Genomic DNA, 20,028 nt, shown 5'->3' on the forward strand with positions numbered 1-20,028 from the left:
GTTCTATTAAGCTGGCCCGCACTGAACCAGCCTCTGGCTCATCACGTGACCGGGCGAAGTCGGTGAGGGAGGAGCGCCACCCAAATCGAATAGCATTCTGAGCTGCTTGGTTATGTTGTCAACCAGGCAACATGGTCAAGCGTTCAGAAACATATACATATTTTTTTCATAAAATATATGTTCTCGCTTTTGTTTTGAGCTGTCGTACAGAGCGGGATACCTGCCTCAAGTCTGGGAGACAGCCTCATTCCATATCGAATGCAATCATCTTTCAGCCGGTGCAAAACACGCCAACACGGGCGTCCGGGCGAGATTAATCGAATCCTCTCTGTTATTACTCATGTCAGCTGTTGCAGGTGGGCGGGGATGTCCGGGTGGGTCGGCAGAGGATGGAAATAATACATTTCTATTTTATCCTAGGCCTATTGTATTGAGAGAGGTGGTCAGTTTATATAAACAGTGAGCAGAGATGGAACATGTTGTCAAAGAGGATATGAGAAAGTCCTTGTAATATATTTGATTTACCATAGAATTAAAGACACTACAGGGACTTGCTCTGGGGTTGTTCTAGCTGACTAAATTCCACTCAATGGTTAAGGACGTTTTTGATTAACTCCAATGTAGTGGAGCTGAGACCAGGCTTCGTGGAATTCAGCTCTGACGACATCGATTCGCCCAAGATAATACTTTTAAAAAATATTATGAAACGCTAACCTTGTACCTATGTTTGTCCTTTGTAGTTGCATGCCTTTCTTTGTTTGCTGAAATCCATACTTTTTCAATAAATGTTAATTAAATACAACCACCCACAGTTTCTTTATTGGGATTCCATTGTCACATGCCCATTTGCGCTGAGTTTCATTTTACAGCAATGAGCAGTCACCGATTGTGATTAAAGTTTATTGAAAAAGTATGGCTTTCAGCAAACAAAGTGAGGCACGCAACTACAGAGGACAAACATAGGTACAAGGTTAGCGTTTCATAATTATTCTGAAGTATTGTTCTTGGATGAATCGATGTAGTTGGAACTGAATTCCACAAAGCCTGGTCTCTGCTCCACTCTGTTGTAGCGTTCATCAGAAACTTTCTTCACTGTGGAGTTTAGTCTGAACCAGTATCTGGGCAGAGGAGGAGACGATTAATTTGACGAGTCTCCTCTCTAGCCCAGTTAAAAACCATTCATTCTCACATTAGACCAATTTGAAAGCTTAATGTCAAAATACATTTGTTACATTTGTTTCGCTGAGCAACTATCATAATTTACTGCCATCAGCCCGGTATGTACTTGCCATTTAATATTTTTTTTTTACAAGCAACCCGAAAAATTGTCTCATCTCAAAAGTGCCTTCAGAAAGTTTTTACCCCCCTTGGCTTTTTGCACATTTTGTTGTGTTACAGCCTGAATTAAAATTGGATGAAATTGAGATTGTTTGTAGATCCGTGACAACAATAGCCCATAATGTCAAAGCGGAATTATGTTTTTACAAATTAATACAAAATGAAGAGTTGAAATGTCTGGAGTCAAGAAGTATTCAACCATTTTGTTATGGCAAGTCTTAAGTCACATAAGTTGCATGGACTCACTGTGTGCAATAATAGTGTTTAACATGATTTTTAAACGACTACCCCATCTATGTACCCAACACATACCTGTAAGGTCCCTCAGTAGAGCAGTGAATTTCAATCACAGATTCAACCATAAAGACCAGGGAGGTTTTCCAATGGTTCGCAAAGAAGGGCACATATTGGTAGATATTTTTTTATTTAAAAAGCAGACATTTAATATCCCTTTGAGCATGGTGAAGTTATTAATTACACGTTGGATGGTGTCCAGTCACTACAAAGAAACAGGCGTCCTTCCTAACTAGGAAGGAAACCTCTCAGGGATTTCACCATGAGGCCAATTAGGATTTTAAAACTGTTACAGAGATGAATGGCTGTGATAGGAGATAACTGACGATAGATCAACAACATTGGTGTTACTCCACAATACTAACATACATGACTGAGTGAAAAGAAGGAAGCCTGTGCTGAATACAAATATTCCAAAACATGTATAGTGCAAGAAATGTGGCAAAGAAATAAAACAAATTGTCCTGAATACAAAGAGTTATGTTTGGGGCATATCCAACACAATACATCACTGAGTACCACTCTTCATATTTTCAAGCATAGTGGTGGCTGCATCATGTTATGGGTATGGAATTGAGTACAGGCAAAACCGTCAAGGAAGACTTGGTTCAATCTGCTTTCCAACAGACAGTGGGAGACATTCACATTTCAGCAGGACACTTACTTAAAACACTAGGCCAAATATACACTGGAGTTTCTTCCCAAGACGACATTGAATGTTCCTGTGTAACCAAGTTACAGTTTTGACTTAAACCGGCTTGAAAATCTATGGCAAGACTTGAAAATGGCTAGCAATGAAAATGGCTAGTCTAACAATGATCAACAACTACCTTGACAGAGCATAAAGAATGTTTTAAAGAATAATAAGCAAATATTGTACAATTCTACATACAATATTGTACACCATTCTGTATACATCTGGCCCTTCTTTGGACACTGTGCTAACAAACCTCCAAACGAGTTTCAACACCATACAACACTCCTTCCGTGGCCTCCAACTGCTTTTAAATGCTAGTAAAACTAAGGACATGCTCTTCAACCGATCGCTGCTCACACCCTCACGCCCGACTAGAACCACTACTCTGGATGGTTCTGACCTAGAATATGTGGACAACTACAAATACCTAGGTGTCTGGTTAGACTGTAAACTCTCCTTCCAGACTCACATTAAGCATCTCCAATCCAAAATGAAATCTAGAATCGGCTTCATATTTCGCAACAAAGCCTCCTTCACTCATGCTGCCAAACATACCCTCGTAAAACTGACTATCCTACCAATCCTTGACTTCGGGGATGTCATTTACAAAATAGTCCCAAACACTCAGCAAGGGTAGCCTAGTGGGCGGCAGGGTAGCCTAGTGGTTCGAGAGTTGGACTAGTAACCGGAAGATTGCAAGTTCAACCCCCCGAGCTGACAAGGTACAATCTGTCGTTCTGCCCCTGAACAGGCAGTTAACCCACTGTTCCTAGGCCGTCATTGAAAATAAGAATTAGTTCTTAACTGACTTGCCTAGTTAAATAAAATAAAAATATTTTAAAAAACTGGATGAAGTCTATCACAGTGCCATCTGTTTCGTCAACAAAGCCCCATGTACTACCCACCCCTGCGACCTGTATGCTCTCGTTGACTGGCCCTCACTACATATCCGTCGCCAAACCCACTGGCTCCAGGTCATCTATAAGGCTTTGCTAGGTAAAGCTCCGCTTTATCTCAGCTCACTGGTCACCATAGCAACACCCACCATGCGCTCCAGTAGGTATATTGCACTGGTCATCCATAATGCCAACACTTACTTTGGCCGCCTTTCCTCCCAGTTCTCTGCTGGAACGAATTTCAAAAATCTCTGAAGGTGGAGTCTTATATCTCCCTCTCTAACTTTAAGCATCAGCTGTTAGAGCAGCTTACCGATAGATCACTGTACCTGTACACAGCCAATCTGCAAATAGCACACCCAACTACCTCATCCCCATATTATTACTTATCCCGTTGCTCTTTTGCACCCCAGTACCTCTACTTGCACATCATCATCTGCACATCTATCACTCCAGTGTTAATGCTAAAAAGTAATTATTTCGCCTCTATGGCCTATTTATTACCTACCTCCCTACTCTTCTACATTTGCACACACTGTACAAAGATTTCTCTATATTTATGTTTTATTGTATTATTGACTATGTTTGTTTATGTGTAACTCTGTGTTGTTGTTTTTGTTGCACTGCTTTGCTTTATCATGGCCAGTTTGCAGTTGTAAATGAGAACTACCTGGTTAAATAAAGGTGAAATTATAATATATATTTTTTTTAAATCCAGGTGTGCAAAGCTCTTAGAGATTTACCCAGAAAGACTAATCCCTGCCAAAGTTGATTCTAATATTTATTGTCTCAGGGGGTTTGAATTAATACTTATCTAATCAAGATATATTATTGTTTGATTTTCCATAAAAAAAAGTACGTTATAACACAACAAAATGTGGAAAAAGTCACGAGGTGTGAATAATTTCTGAAAGCAGTATTGTTTTTGATGAATTCTCTTTGATTTTCACCTGTCGGTGAGGTTAAATGTGGAATGCCTGTCATTAGACAGCCAACACTTCCTGTCCCTTCAAAATACGAGTTCAACCTTCGAACCAATAGCTGCCTATACCGTGCCAAGGTGAGATTGCTCAATTTTACTTCAGATTTTATTAAATAAATAAAAACTACACTTTACAGCTGTGTTCGAATACCCATACTAACATACTATTAGTTTATACTAAAATGCTGTAAACGAACAGTATGCTTTCAGTTGAGTGTACAAGCTCGTCGCCAAGCTACCGGAAGTTGATGCTGTTGCTATGCAACCTCTTGCTAACTAGTTAACGTAACAAATGACTAGTTAGACATTTTACGACTTCGGGTGTGTTCTTAAATTCAATGTGGAGTGCGCTCTTAAATTCGGAGCATTGTCGGATTGTCTGTTTGTAAATCCAGAGCGTTTCGCTCTCAAAGCGCACACTGGACGCTCGGGACGTTTAGGGTTGATTTGAACATTCTGACCTTACAACTGCAGTCAAGCACCCAAGCTAACGCTGGCTAGCTTGCTAGCTCCTTCCAGACACAAATGAGACCACTGACCATTTTACTCGCCCTAGCAGAGCTGGTTAGGCAGTTTTCATGTTATCCAGAGCGTTGGTGAATGTAACTGTGCTGCTGGCAACAATTTAATTACGCTTTTTTTTGCCGATGTTTACCGACACTGGCCATATTTAACTGGTGTTGAGCGCTACTAAATTCATTATTCCACGCTCTGGTACACTCAGACGAGAGTGCTCTGAAATCAGAGTAGATAGCCGATAGAACTTTTGGCATTCTAACTAATAAATATATATAGATATAGATATATATGCATACTATACTCAATTAACGTCACAAATAGTACGGTTAGTATGAGTATTCGAACACAGCATTTGTCTGGAAATAAAATAAACTTCTCTCAACTGCGTTACTCATTCCAGTCAGCAGATGGCGATGTGCGTCTTTCGGGCGATGCTGCTCATGTGACGTAAATTCTAGTGGGCGGGACCAGATGCTTCTTCAACAACAACAGCTATCGTTGGTCAACTACCTCGGTAGGTTGATAGCCAACATAGCCGAAACACTCAAGCGCTTTACTGTCGGTTGTTTTGGTGTATATTACTCGCAGTGTTTTATCTACTTGTTACCCCATTTAATGTCATACTTTGTTGTTAGTCAGCTAAGTGGCTGGTTAAGTTAGCACGAATTTAGCTAGTTTTTATCCCCGACCATGAGCTCACTAAACTACTCTCCCCCTGTTAAAAAAAAAAAAAAGAGGTCTGCTGGACGGAGAAAGAGGGTCTGTGGCTGACCATTGTCGTGAAAGAAGAGAAGGAAGAGGTTGATGTCACAGTGAAAAAAGAAGTAGAGGGAGAGACTGTTACAGTCAAAGAAGAGGAATACGCGTTCAGAATTAAAGACGAGGAGGATGTAGCCATGAAAGAGGCTACTGCAGTTCATGGAGTGAAGAAGGAAGGGGAGATTACTGTCACATTGACAGAGGAGACCGGATATCTGATTAACACTAGTAAGTAACTTACCGTCGTAATGGGTTTTTAATTTAGATATTCAGAGTTCGCTAGTAAGTAGCTAGGTTTCCATCTAATTGGCAACAGATTTTCATGCGAGTATAAATAAAATCTTCGCATTTTCCAACCAGAGATGTTTCCATCAAATTCACTTGAGGATAAAAGTCGGCGCGTGATGACGTAGTGCACATAAATACCTTTTGCTTTAAATTCCCATGTACCGAATAATTGTATAGTGATTATTACATTATGGACAAGCATCGATCATCATGTCAATAGAATAAGACACTCGGTATTTATTGGAAAGTAGCATCAAGCTCATCACCTTGCACTTTCACCAACCTGTGAAGTTCATAACTTATTGCATCAGTAGCCTAATAAATTGTATGCTTTTCCGTGTTTATAGACAACTGTCATAACTATGCTTGCCCTATGGATAATATCATGCTGTTGAAGATGATGAATTCCCCTCTTTACCGGTTACTCCGTGCAAACCTCCACCCTCTAAAAAACCCAACATGAACTCTGACATCGTGGCATCTCCTTACTCATCAACTCCAGGTCTGACGCCATTGAGAAAATGGTAGGCGCGAACACCATGGTTATCGAAGGCTTGAAAAAGACTGGAGTTTGCATGTAGTGGGATCAAGGATGGGAAAATGAGAGTGGCAAAAGTTGAAAAAAGTGTGGAAAAGAATAACAATGTCTCCCATAGACGTCTCACTGATCTGGAACAATACACAAGAAGATGGAACCTGAGACTCTACTGCGTGCCAGAGGTGGAGAATGAGGATGTGTGAGGAGAGACTATCTGCATCTGCCAAGGAGTTATGCCTGCAGAGAAGAACAAAGTTGGTGATACCATCGATGTTGTGCATATTCTCTGAAAGATGCAACAGCAAACGATTCAAGACCAAGGGGTATCATCATACACTTCACTGCCAGATTCTACAGGGATGCTGTCTGGAAAGCTGCTAGGAAGAACGCCTTCCTCCAGAGCTGTTTTGCTGAGCATCTCAGCCTGGAGGACATAGAAAGAAGGAACAAGTTGTGGCCAACGATCAAGGTAGCACGAAATGAGGGAAAGGCCGCTTACTTTGTCGGAGGTCGAGGCTTCATCAACGGTTCAGAAATCCATATTCCTCCCTACAATCCCACCAGAAGGAACAGATTGATGGTTTCGGCCATGATATTCTCATTTTGCTTGTATTGATTAATGTTACCTAACAAGCATCAGGTGACTATTTTTCGGGTTTACTCCGATACCTCAATTTTTTTTTTCTTGTATGACCAGAAGGCCTATTTTGTTTACAGACTTACGAAGACTGAAAGTTGTATTTATTTTTTAATGTATACATTAACTAAGATACTGTCGACACCCAGGGGGAAACAATCTCACCACTGAGGAAGAGGTGGTGGGAAATGTTCAGGAGGAGGCACAAGGACCTGAGCATGAGGAGGCCGGACACCCTAGACAGGGGGAGAGCTCAGTGTGCCACACATCTGACAATTTCTCCCCAATTTCGTGGTATCCAATTGTTAGTAATTACTATCTTGTCTCATCGCTACAACTCCCACACGGGCTCGGGAGAGACGAAGGTCGAAAGCCATGCGTCCCCCGAAACACAACCCAACCAAGCCGCACTGCTTCTTAACACAGCGTGCATCCAACCCGGAAGCCAGCCGCACCAATATGTCGGAGGAAACACAGTGCACCTGGCGACCTTGGTTAGCGTGCACTGCGCCCGGCCCGCCACAGGAGTTGCTGGTGAGTGATGAGACAAGAATATCCCTACCGGCCTATCCTGAACGACGCTAGGCCAATTGTGCGTCGCCCCACGGACCTCCCAGTCACGGCCGGCTGCGACAGAGCCTGGGCGCGAACCCAGATTCTCTGGTGGAACAGCTAGCGCTGCGATGCAGTGACCACTGCGCCACCCGGTAGGCCCCTTCACTTTTTATGAAGGAGAGTGTGCTGAGGGAGAAACCCAGACAAATCTATAACTGCAGTGAGTCTGGGTTCCATAGCAACCAGAGCAGTTACAAAGTGCTGGCTCACCGAGGTCCAAAACACACGTACCAGCAGGTTATGGGGACCAAGGAGCACATCACAGTGCTGGCCTGCTTCAACGCAGCTGGGGAGGACGTTCCCCTGTTTATTATCTACCCCAAGTGTTTCCCCGGTGGCCACTATACACTGGGAGGCCCCCCCCCCAAGCCTTGTATGTGCGGTCAAACAGTGGTTACATTGACGGGAACCTGTTCAGGAAGTGGTTTCAACACTTCATTAAGCATGCAGTGAAGGAGCACCCTCTCCTTCTCCTCTTTGATGGGGACAAGAGCCACATGGGCCTCGAGGTGCTCGCGGAGGCACTAAGGGAAGGGGTTATACTTCTTTGTCTTCCACCACACTGCACTCATGTCCTGCAGCTGCTGGACGTGACATACTTTGGCCCTTTAAAGGCTGAATTCTCCAAGGTAGCTGGAGACCTTAGCCATTTTAACCACTCCTACATGGTAAACAAATCAGAATTTGCCAGAGTATTCTGCTACCCATACCAGCACTGCAAGGGCATGCGCTATGTGGTGGAAGGGTTCAAGAAGTGTGGCCTCTTCCCTTTTGACCCTTCAGCCATTGAAGGGTCCCGTTTAATGCCGTCTCGGTCCCTACCAGGTCCTAGCACTGCCTCTCCTGGAACCAGAAGCACTGTGCCTCCCACCAGCACCGGGGAGGAATACACACGTGGGTGAGAAGGAGAGGGCTGAGCCAGAGGAGAAAGAGCGTCGGGCAGTCTTCAGAACACAGGAGATGGCTGCCATGGATGAGACCATCGACGCCATCGCCTCTGCTGGACCCCCGCTGGAACCACTCCTGACAGCTGCATCACCACTGCCAGTGCCTCCCAGTGTGCAACACCTGTAGGAGCCGCCGGAGTCCCCAGCTGCAGAAGAAGGCCACGGACTTGCTCTCCCGTCCACAACATCGCCAGCCCCTCAACCCCACGCTGTTGAATATGCTGTTAATACGAGGTGCTACGCTAGACTTTGGTTTTAGCGTTGGCAAACTGGCTTAGTCTTGTAGTGAGTAGCCTATAAAACGTTGCTAGATTCATAAACATATTTTGGGGAATTTTTAAATGTATTGGAATAAATCACCAAACTATTAAACTAGCTAGCCAGTTATGGTTAACTGTAGCTAGCTACCTGACAGGAGTGCTAGCTACATACGTTAGCTTACAAGGTACATTAATAGCTTTAGGTTGGTTGTTTTTAAGCTGCCTCTCTGATCATCACTTTCCCTTGCTTGGTAAGGGACATTTTAAGGTACACTCGGATATGACAATGTAAAACGTCATTCAAGGGCTTTAGGGTCGAGGGCTATCTGCTTTGAGTTTGAAACACCCAGGTGTTGGAACCGATTCAGGGAATAGAACCAAAAACCGGAAAATAGCAAAACATTTTGAGAATCAGAATCAAAATTGGGAACGAAAGTGATATATACTGTTTTGAAACAAAACCGTTATTTTAAAAGCATGAGATCTGGTTAATAACGTTCTTTTACGTTACAGGCACTTATTTTTTTAGTCCCACAAAAATGCAACAAAGTACGTACGCAAAACTCTCACTCAAACGTATTCCAGTGCCTGCCTGCCAGCTGAAAATGTCTGTGTGTGTGCGTGGAGACTACCTGCCCCCCCTTAGATTTTAATTAGAGAAGAATGAATGAACTTTTTTCATAACTTTTTACCCCTTTTTCTCCCCAATTTCGAGGTATCCAATTGGTAGTTAGTCTTGTCTCATCGCTGCAACTCCCGTACGGACTCGGGAGAGGCAAAGGTCAAGAACCGTGCGTCCTCCGAAACATGACCCTGCCAAGCCTCTCTGCTTCTTGACACACTGCTCGTTTAAACCGCACCAATGTGTCAGGGGAAACACGGTGCAACTGGCGACTGTGTCAGCGTGCTTGCGCCCGGCCCACCACAAAGAATCGCTAGAGCGCTATGGGACAAGGACATCCTGACCGGTCAAACCCTCCCCTAACTCGGACAACGCTGGGCCAATTGTGGGCCGCCTCATGGGTATTCTGGTCTCGCCGTCTGCAACACAGTCTGGGATTGAACCCGGGTCAGTAGGGATGCCTCTAGCACTGCGATTCATGCTTTAGACTGCTGCACCACCCGGGAGGCAATGGATTACATTTTTCAATGCTAGTTATGGATACTGTAGTTATCATGTTTCACATTGGATTTAATTTGTTTGTTTTTTCAATTCTGCTGCCTCTCTGCACAGACAAGCTTGTTAGCCAGCTAGCTTGCTCTGGTCCATCGAAAGCCAACTCTCTCTTAAGTTCAAAGACATTCAGTTCCTTCATTGAATCCACTCCTCAAATGGTATAATTCTATGGACCTAATTCAAATCATGCACGTCATAACAACAAGATGCCCTGTGCTTCAAGCCAATGCCCCGTGCTGTCTGTCAAATGCATGTAAATAGCTTGCCCGTTCCATAGCAAGCTGCTCTATCCACACTGATTGGTGAAGTAACTTAATTTCTGTTTAAAAAGGAACAGAAAGGAACAATATAAATCTTTTACTTTTTTGGATTCGAACCGGTTCAGAACTTTATTTTGCCAGGAGGAATGGGCCAAAATTCACCAAACTTATTGTGGGAAGCTGGTGGAAGGCTACCCGACACGTTTGACCCAAGTTAATCAATTTAAAGACAGTGCTACCAAATACTAATTGAGTGTATGTAAACTTCTGACTCACTGGGAATGTGATGAAAGAAGTAAAAGCTGAAATAAATAATTATCTATTATTATTCTGACATTTCACATTCTTAAAATAAAGTGGTGATCCTAACTGACCTAAAACAGGGAATTTTTACTAGGATTAAATGTCAGGAATTGTGAAAAACGGAGTTTAAATGTATTTGGCTAAGGTGTATGTAAACTTCCGACTTCAACTGTATATACACTCCGCTTTAGGCACTCCTCCTTCTCTCCAATCCTTACATCTTATGGTTCGACAGGAAGAGGGTAATAGAGTAATGAACAATTAATTTCTCCCTTCGGGGATCTGACCTCAACCACTCCTTTGCCTAATCCACGGATGTCCATCCGCTTCCCCTATAGCAATCCTGTTTCTTCCTCCCGCCCACCCAACACATTCCAAAGCCATCTGTCTTTCTATAGAGAACTATTATCTTCTGATATAAAAACCTGTCTCTTTCACTCCTTTATATACTATGCTTCTGATCTATCATGTCTCTAGTATATCAATGTTCAAAGTTTACTCCATGTCCAACAGTAACAAGTCGAAGTTGAGCAGCATGTCCATCTGTGTGTGTACTGTACAGTAATAGTTCAAGAACTTATGTTTCCAACCCAATGCTTTGTGCATCAACTGTCATCTTCATTGAGAAGCAACTTTATGTATGGTAGTAGGCTAGTATGCAAGCCATTCATAGGTTGTGTGCGTAAGAATGACCAACACACGCAAGGCATCTTCAGAGGGTTTTCTTTTTTTGGTATCGCAAAGTAATGTAACGAGTTACTTTCCACAGCAAGTAACGTAACAAGTTACTTTAAAAAGTAACATTCCCCAACACTGCAGCTGTATTATGACACATTGAGTTTTAAAAATCTATTTTGGTTATTGATGTGACTTAACATCCGGTAACATAATTACGTAATGGGTCCATGAGCTGTACTATACAGAAATCCATAATTATTCATGTCATTATCTTCATGGTGATGTATCCTGAATAGGTACACAAAGGTCGAAAATGTAATATCCTCTTTTGCGTGTTTAGTTATTATTCTACACAATAGCTATTATTCTAATGAACTCCGCCCCTCATAGATGTCTATGTTTCACAAGTTTGGACATCAAAGTACAGATAACTAGAGTACAGCACAGAAGAGTAGGTTTGAGTACAGTAGAATAGAGTAAAGTATTGTATTTTTCATTATAGAAAGTATAGGACAGTAGAGTAGTGTTCAGTAGAGTATCGTTCAGTACAATACAGTACAGTGTACTGAAATCTACTGTACAGGCATACATAATTGGCATACATTTTAAAGTGAGTCTCAGGGCAATTCAGTAACTGTGGAATTGCCCAATAGCAATAAATCACTTCAGGGGTTTGTTGTGTATATGGGCAATATACCACACCCCATCAGGCCTCATTGCTTAATAATTGTGCTCTGCTGAGCCTAAAAACGTGACATTCCAAGAGAGCAAGATTTAGATTTGAAGCTCTACATCATTCTTATACCCCCCCAAAAATGGAGACAAAATAACGCAGCAAGATTTATATTTAATGATGAAATGTTGTGAAAACTAGCCTTCGGGTTTTTAGCAATCTAATTTGGATTAAAACTCATGTGAAGACTGTTTTATCCTTTATCACTCCGTTTGTCTTTGGCAGGAGAGGGAGCTGACTCTCGCCATGACAGCAGGAAGAGTCCTTCAGGGGAACCAGACCCAGAGACACCCAAACCACCGAGACAACACCACTGTTCTCAGTGTGGAAAGAGATTTGCCAAGTTAGGGAGCCTGAAAAAACATGAGAGAACACACACAGGAGAAAAGCCTCACCACTGCGCCCAATGTGGAAAGAGTTTTAACGATGTAGGGTATTTATTAATACATCAAAGAATACACTGGAGAGAAGCATTACTGCTGCTCAAAATGTGGGACAACTTTTACCTGGTTAGGGAGCCTGAAAACGCATGAGAGGGCACACACCGGAGAAAAGCCTTTCCAATGTTCCTACTGTGGAAAGCGTTTTACCCAGGTAGCGGCCCTAAATAAGCACAAGAGGACACACACAGGAGAGAAGCCCTTCCAATGCTCTCTGTGTGGAAAGAGTTTTACTAAGTTAGGGGGCCTGTATAGGCATGAAAGGATACATACACAGGAGCAGAAGACATACCACTGCTCTCATTGTGAAAATACATTTTCCCAGTTAGAGGACCTGAAATCACATGAGAGACTAGAAAGGCTGTGTTCAGACTTATGTTTTTGACTTGAGAATTTGTGTTTTTGTTTATGCCTTATGAAATCAAATTGTATATTTGAAAGCTTGCTTGAAAATAGGCATATTTTTGTATTATTGTTTTGGACATGATTATATATAAATTCAGATGTATTAATTTTGTATTATGATATATTGAATACAATAATAAACCCCTTAGATGTTCATTTTATGATTTGGATATTTTAAAATGTAAATTATTTAAGTGACAACTTGCACAGGGCTTGGCTATTCTAAGCCAGAAGGTTGATAGGCTCCTGTTCGTATTTCTGTAGATTGAGGCAGCTTGATGTACAAGTACACCCCCTGGACAGGACGTTAGTTTATACAATTATTATATAGATTAATGGTATTTTGCATTTATTAATTCTAATCTTGAAAACCTCTTGAATTGAAAATATGATTTGGATATTGCTAAATTAATTTGATTGGATAAATTGTTTGGATGTTGAAAAATGTATTTGATAATGATTTGGATATTTCTAAATCTAAATGGTTAAATCAATGAATAATGTGCATTTCTTGTCAATGTATTTTATTGAGTTAATTTGTGTATTAGTCGTCAAGCTAAAGGTGTATGAAAATGTGATGTTGTTCTGAGAACATTGATAAGTTGTTGAAATGAATGTTCTCATCAGTATTATTATACCACGTCAGAAAATTCTCACTCATTTAAAGTCTGCACTAATCAACACATGCTTCTTTTTGTACGTTTTAGTGTGATATTATTCTTTAATGGGGCAATTCGCAGTAGAAACAATAACAAAGCCTTCTTCCTGCCCATGTTTCAGTGAAAAGCTTTGGGATGGGTGTGGAGAAATGTAACCACTCTCAAATTCATAGACCGGTACTGACCATCTATGATATCTAAATGATCGTTTTAACAATATTTTGAGGCTACACGGTTAAGTTTGAAATATTTCGTTTCAATCAAATGTATTTATAAAGCCCTTTTTACATCGGCAGATGTCACAAAGTGCTATACAGAAACCCAGCCTAAAACCCCAAACAGCAAGCAATGGAGATGTAGAAGCACGGTGGCTAGGAAAAACTCCCTAGAAAGGCAGGAACCTAGGAAGAAACCTAGAGAGGAACCATGCTCTGAGGAGTGGCCAGTCCTCTTCTGGCTGTGCTGGGTGGAGATTATGACAGTACATGGCCATTTAAAGCCAAATTGTTCTTCGAGATGTTCAAATGTTCATAGATGACCAGCAGGGTCAAATAATAATCACAGTGTTTGGATAGGGTGCAACAGGTCAGTACCTCAGGAGTAAATGTCAGTTGGCTTTTCATAGCCGAGCATTCAGAGGTCGAGACATCATGTGCGGTAGAGAGAGAGAAAGTCGAAAACAGCAGGTCTGGGACAAGGTAGCACGTCTGGTGAACAGATCCGGATTCCCTTGCCGTAAGCAGAACAGTTGAAACTGGAGCAGCAGCATGACCAGGTTGACTGGGGACAGCCAGGAATCATCAGGCCAGTTAGTCCCAAGGGAAGATCCTAGGGCTCAGGTCCTCCGGGAGAGAGAGAGAATTAGAGGGAGCATACTTAAATTCACACAGGACACCAGATATGACAAGAATTATACCAGGTATAACAGACTGACCCTAGCCCCCCCGGCACATAGACTATTGCAGCATAGATACTTGAGACTGAGTAAAATAAGCTTATTTTGTGTTCGGATTGGGTACCACATATGAACTAAGCTCATGAGGCATTTGAACACTGAACAAAAATATAAACGCAACATACAACAATTTAAAAGATTTGACTGAGTTACAGTTCAAATAAGGAAATAAGTCAATTCAAAAAATGAATTTGGCCCTAATCGATGGATTTCACAACTGGGAATACAGATATGCATCTGTTGGTCACAGATACCTTAAAAAAAGGTAGGGGCATGCATAGGTCTGTGGTGGTCATGACATTTTGTCTGCTGGTGATTGTCAAGCAAATTACTGTCTCACTGTAATTTACATTTGATTAACATAAACATGTTTAGCATCTCTTGGCTGCCGTGCATAGCATACAAGCCATTGATGCAGAACTTAGGAACATCTACTTTTTAAAAAGTTTAATAAAACCATTTCAAAAATATTTTTTTTATTTTGGAAAGGTCTAAAGAAAACGATATGAAGAAAATGTAGTCTATTTCAGAAGAACAGAATAACATACTCTTGAGTTGTCCTTATGTTGGGCCCTGATATGGCTAAGCCACATGGCTGTGGGCTACACTAGTTCATTTAGCAGACAAGATTTGCTTGGAATTCTGTGGTGTTATTATTTTATAGTATGAAGAATACAATTGAACATAGCTGAATAAAATAGAAATTATATTCAAGGAAGTGCGCAAATGTTGCTATTCTGTGTTGAGCAGTTAACAAAGAAACAGGTCCTCCTGTATGCTTAATTTAGACTTATTTATGCAACTTTAGTTGTGATACAAACGTCAGGCTGTAAGTTTTCAATTTTTAATACATTCTAAGGCTGCATAATGCGACTAAAGATGATTTGAAGAAAGTTTAATGAAAGGCATGAGCTCTGATTTGTTTCTTGTGCAGGCTGCACACACTTCATCAGTCTCTCATTCATAATTTATCAAGCACTTGATAATATTCTCACCAGTCCTCGAATTTCCTGGCGGTATACCACTTGTGTGGCCGTAATGTCCCCTAAAAAAATCCAGGCCTTTTGCAGCCGTTGTGCCCTTGGGATGAATATAATAATTATAATTCCCTTCTCCCAGCTGCCGTGCTCTGAATCACCTCTCACTCACATGGCTCTCTCAGATATATATATAAATTCTTATTAGCCAATGCCCATTACGTGATCGGGTCCTTCTCACAGGCATCTCAGCTAAGACGTAGGCTACAAGTGAAGACAGACATATTGGGGACACAACTGTGCGCTTCCCTCTAATCGAATACTGAGGGATATATTGAAGATGTTAGAAGAACTGTCCACATTTAGCTCACATTTCATCAGCCAACAAGATGAGTAGGCCTAACGAACAGCAAAAGCACTAGCCTATGTAAATCTACTATCCCCCATAGTACAAAAGTCTACCTATTCTATTAGTCAACTTGTCCTTCTATGTAATAAATAAATATCCCAAACATGCTCTTTGACAGTGGGATGCGATAGATCCCAAATGAATACAACCTCTCGCATACATGTTTTTTAAAGCAATGAGCCTGATTGCAACAGATAAACTATTAGGCTATTTCTTCACAGCAATGCTCATATGGCAGTAGGCTATAAGCGCAAATGTTCCAAAATGCAATTGATTAGCGGGAACACACTGTTCTAAAAAGTGACCGCAAATGCCATTATGTACAGTGCCTTCAGAAAGAATTCAGACCCCTTGACTTTTTACACATTTTGTTAGGTTACAGCCTTATTCTAAAATGTATTAAATATTTACACACAGTCTACACACAATACACCATAATGACAGCAAAAACTGTTTTTTGAAATTGTTGCTAATTTATTAAAAAAAAAATTGAAATATCACATTTACTTAAGTATTCAGACCCTTTACTCAGTACTTTTTTGAAGCACCTTTGGCAGTGATTACAGCCTTCAGTCGTTTTGGATATGACGCTACAAGCTTGGCACACCTGTTTTTGGGGGAGTTTCTCCCATTATTCTCTGCAAATCCTCTCAAGCTCTGTCAGGTTGGATGGGGAGCTTTGCTACACAGCTATTCCCAGGTCTCTTCAGAGATGTTCGTTCGTGTTCAAGTCCGGGCTCTGGCAAGGCCACTGAAGGATATTCAGAGACTTGTCCTGAAGCCAGTCCTGCGTTGTCTTGGCTGTGTGCTTAGGGTTGTTGTCCTGTTAGAAGGTGAACCTTCTGCCCAGTCGAAGATCCTGAGTGCTCTGGAGCAGGTTTTAATCAAGGATCTCTCTGTACTTTGCTCCGTTCATCTTTGCCTCAATCCTGACTACACTCGGTCTGTTGTTTTAAGAAATAGTTTTCATTAAATCGTTTTTAATCATGTAAACAGCAAGATCTTTAACCATTGGAAGTTTTGATAGCTAAAGATTCCGCGATGCAGTTAGCCTTTTCGGCTGGGACCGCAAGTTTGTGTCCTGGATTCCTGCAAAAAAAAACACTAGTAAGTGGCTAGCCATCAAGCTAACAGAGCAAGGTAACACTAACAGTGCTAGAGTCAAAACACCAGTGGTATTTGTGTCTAAGTCTGGGCTCAAATGCGCTAGGTGTGAGATGATATCAACGCAAGAGGAGGAAAGTAAGGTGGAACAGATAAACATACATTTGGAACAGACAAAGAATTTATCATCATCAAGCAGCTTAGGGAAGAGATTCTTTGGCTGCTAGCTCAGCTGCGGAAAAAACAAGATGTGCTTTCTAAGTACTTTGATGCAGCCCAGGCACACAGAATTTCAGTTCTGAATGCCTCCTACGGCCAAGGGGTTGATGAGTCGGCTGGTATTGACCTGCTCCAATCCAGATGGTAAGCTCAACTCCGCAGCCAGTGGGAAACTGGACACTGGCAAGGCAAAGGAGGTCGAGTGGGTGGCAGTCTGGTCGGCCTCCATATATCCTGGAAGATCAGATCCAGCTATTAAACAGCTCTGCCCCTCAGGAGGCGGACACACCGGCCCCAGGAGTCAGCTCTGATCCTGGGAGCACACTAACAGCCAGCAGTCATCCAGAGGCACCCTCCAAAGCTCAGCTTGTTGCTGACCAAAGGAAACAAGGTATTGGGCCATCCTCCATCTCCCCAAGGATTCTGACGCCATCCACTGCTACTGGTACATGTGCAGTAAGTCAGGCTGGCATAAGTCGAAGCTCACCTCCTTACCCCTGCCCAAGACAGGGCTGTTCTGTTCCCTCTCTTTCTTCCCCATCGGATTCCATCACCACCACCATCTTCGTGGGCAGCACAATGGTGAGATATTTTGACCTGTCTGCGGCTTGCGGGACTACCAAGGTCCACTGTCACCCAGGCATCCTTGTCCAAGACATAAACTCCCTCCTCAATCAATCAATCAAATGTATTTATAAAGCCCTTTTTACATCAGCCGATGTCACAAGGTGCTATACAGTAACCCAGCCTAAAACACCAAACAGCAAGCAATGCAGATGTACAGTAGAAGCACGGTGGCTAGGAAAAACTCCCTAGGAAGAAACCTAGAGAGGAACCAGGCTCTGAGGGGTGGCCAATCCTCTTCTGGCTGTGCCAGGTTAAGATTATAACAGTACATGGCCAAGATGTTCAAAAGTTCATAGATGACCAGCAGGGTCAAATAATACAGCAGTTGTTGTAGAGGGTGCAACAGGTCAGCACCTCAGGAGTAAATGTCAGTTGGCTTTTCATAGTAGAGCATTCAGAGTTCGAGACAGCAGGTGCGGTAGAGCGATAGAGTCAAAAACATCAGGTCCGGGACAAGGTAGCACATCTGCTGCTCCGGTTGAAACTGGAGCAGCAGCATGACCAGGTGGACTGGGGACAGCAAGGAGTCGTCAGGCCAGGTAGTCCTGAGGCGTTGTACCGGGGCTTAGGTCCTCCGGGAGGGGAGGGAGAGAGTGAGAATTAGAGGGAGCATTCTTAAATTCACACAAGACACCGGCTAAGACAGGAGAAATACTCCAGATATAACAGACCCCCGACACATAAACTACTGCAGCATAAATACTGGAGGCTGAGACAGGAGGGGTCGAGAGACACTGTGGCCCCGCCCGACGATGCCCCCAGACAGGGCCAACCAGGCAGTAAATAACCCCACCCACTTTTCCACAGCACAGCCCCCACACCACTAGAGGGATATCTTCAAACCACCAACTTACTACCCGGAGACAAGGCTGAGTATAGCCCACAAAGATCTCCCCCACGGCCCAAACCCGAGGGGATGCCAAACCCAGACAGAAAGATCACGTCAGTGACCCAACCCACTCAAGTGATGCACTCCTCCTAGGGACGGGATGGAAGAGCACCAGTAAGCCAGTGACTCAGCCGCCGTAATAGGGTTAGAGGCAGAGAATCACAGTGGAGAGAGGGGAACTGGCCAGGCAGAGACAGCACGGGCGGTTCGTTGCGCCAGTGCTTTTTCGTTCACCTTCACACCCCTGGGCCAGACTACTCAATCATAGGAGCTACTGAAGAGATGAATCTTCAATAAAGACTTCAATGTTGAGACCGAGTATGCGTCTCTCACATGGAGCTCTATAGGAGAAAGCCCTTCCTCCAGCTGTTTGCTTAGAAATTCTAAGGACAGTAAGGAGGCCTGTGTCTTGCGACCGTAGCGTAGCGTACGTGTAGGTATGTATGGCAGGGCCAAATCGGAGAGTCCATTTAATGCTTTGTAGGTTAGCAGTAAAACCTTGAAATCAGCCCTAGCCTTTACCGGGAGCCAGTGTAGAGAGGCTAGCACTGAAGTAATATGATCAAAGTTTTTGGTTCTAGTCAAGATTCTAGCAGCCGTGTTTAGCACTAACTGAAGTTTATTTCGTACTTTATAGGGTAGCCGGAAAGTAGAGCATTGCAGTAGTCTAGTCCAGAAGGGACAAAATCATCGGATTCACTTTTCATTTTTGGACAGATAGTTTCTGATTTTTGCAATGTTACGAAGATGCAAAAAAGCTGTCTCTGAAATAGTCTTGATATGTTCGTCAAAAGAGAGATACGGGTCCAGAGTAACGCCGAGGTACTTCACGAATCCCACGCCGAGGTCCTCTTGCCAACAGTTCTAGCCAACTACTCTAATATCCGCACCATTGTCACTTATGTTGGATTTAACAACATTCACTTTCGTCAATCTGAGGAATTGAAGGACTGCAATATTCTCTTAAACACCCTTGTTTGCACAGGAAAGAGAACAGTCATCTCTGGCCCCCTGCCGTGCTATAGAAGGGGTTAGGAACATTGCATCCACCTCGCTGCCCTAAACGAGTTCCTGAAGAAACTCTGTAAAGACAGGAATATCCTTTTTTGTGACAATTTTGACTTGCTATGGGAGCAGGAAATGGAAATGGAGGGGAGGTTGTTCCTCAGAGTTCACATCACCAAAGGAATTAACATGGTCCACACACACCTGCACTGTTGTGAAGAGGGCACGACAGCACCTCTTCCCCCTTGGGAGGCTGAAAATATTTGCCAGCTGCGCCATTGAAAGCATCTTGACTGGCTTCATCACCGCTTGGTATGGCAACTGCAAGGCACCTGACTGCAAGACGCTACAGAGGGTGGAGAGAATGGCCCAGTACATCACTGGGGCCAAGCTCCCTGCCATCCAGGACCTCTATACC

The 20,028-nt window shown here is 42.8% G+C and overlaps 1 protein-coding gene across 1 annotated transcript; it reads left to right on the top strand.

Moving 5' to 3' along the window:
- The first annotated feature begins 4,180 nt into the window (after window positions 1–4,180).
- Window positions 4,181–13,449, top strand: LOC109906531 (zinc finger protein with KRAB and SCAN domains 8-like). The gene is made up of 4 exons (XM_031792086.1): window positions 4,181–4,285; window positions 5,127–5,240; window positions 5,462–5,713; window positions 12,147–13,449. Exons 2-4 carry the CDS (start codon window positions 5,198–5,200, stop codon window positions 12,452–12,454), a joined length of 603 nt encoding a protein of 200 aa, XP_031647946.1. The 5' UTR covers window positions 4,181–4,285; window positions 5,127–5,197; the 3' UTR covers window positions 12,455–13,449.
- The last annotated feature ends 6,579 nt before the right edge of the window (window positions 13,450–20,028 follow it).

This window comes from Oncorhynchus kisutch, linkage group LG16 (genome assembly GCF_002021735.2).
Source record: "Oncorhynchus kisutch isolate 150728-3 linkage group LG16, Okis_V2, whole genome shotgun sequence".
NCBI lineage: Eukaryota > Metazoa > Chordata > Actinopteri > Salmoniformes > Salmonidae > Oncorhynchus > Oncorhynchus kisutch.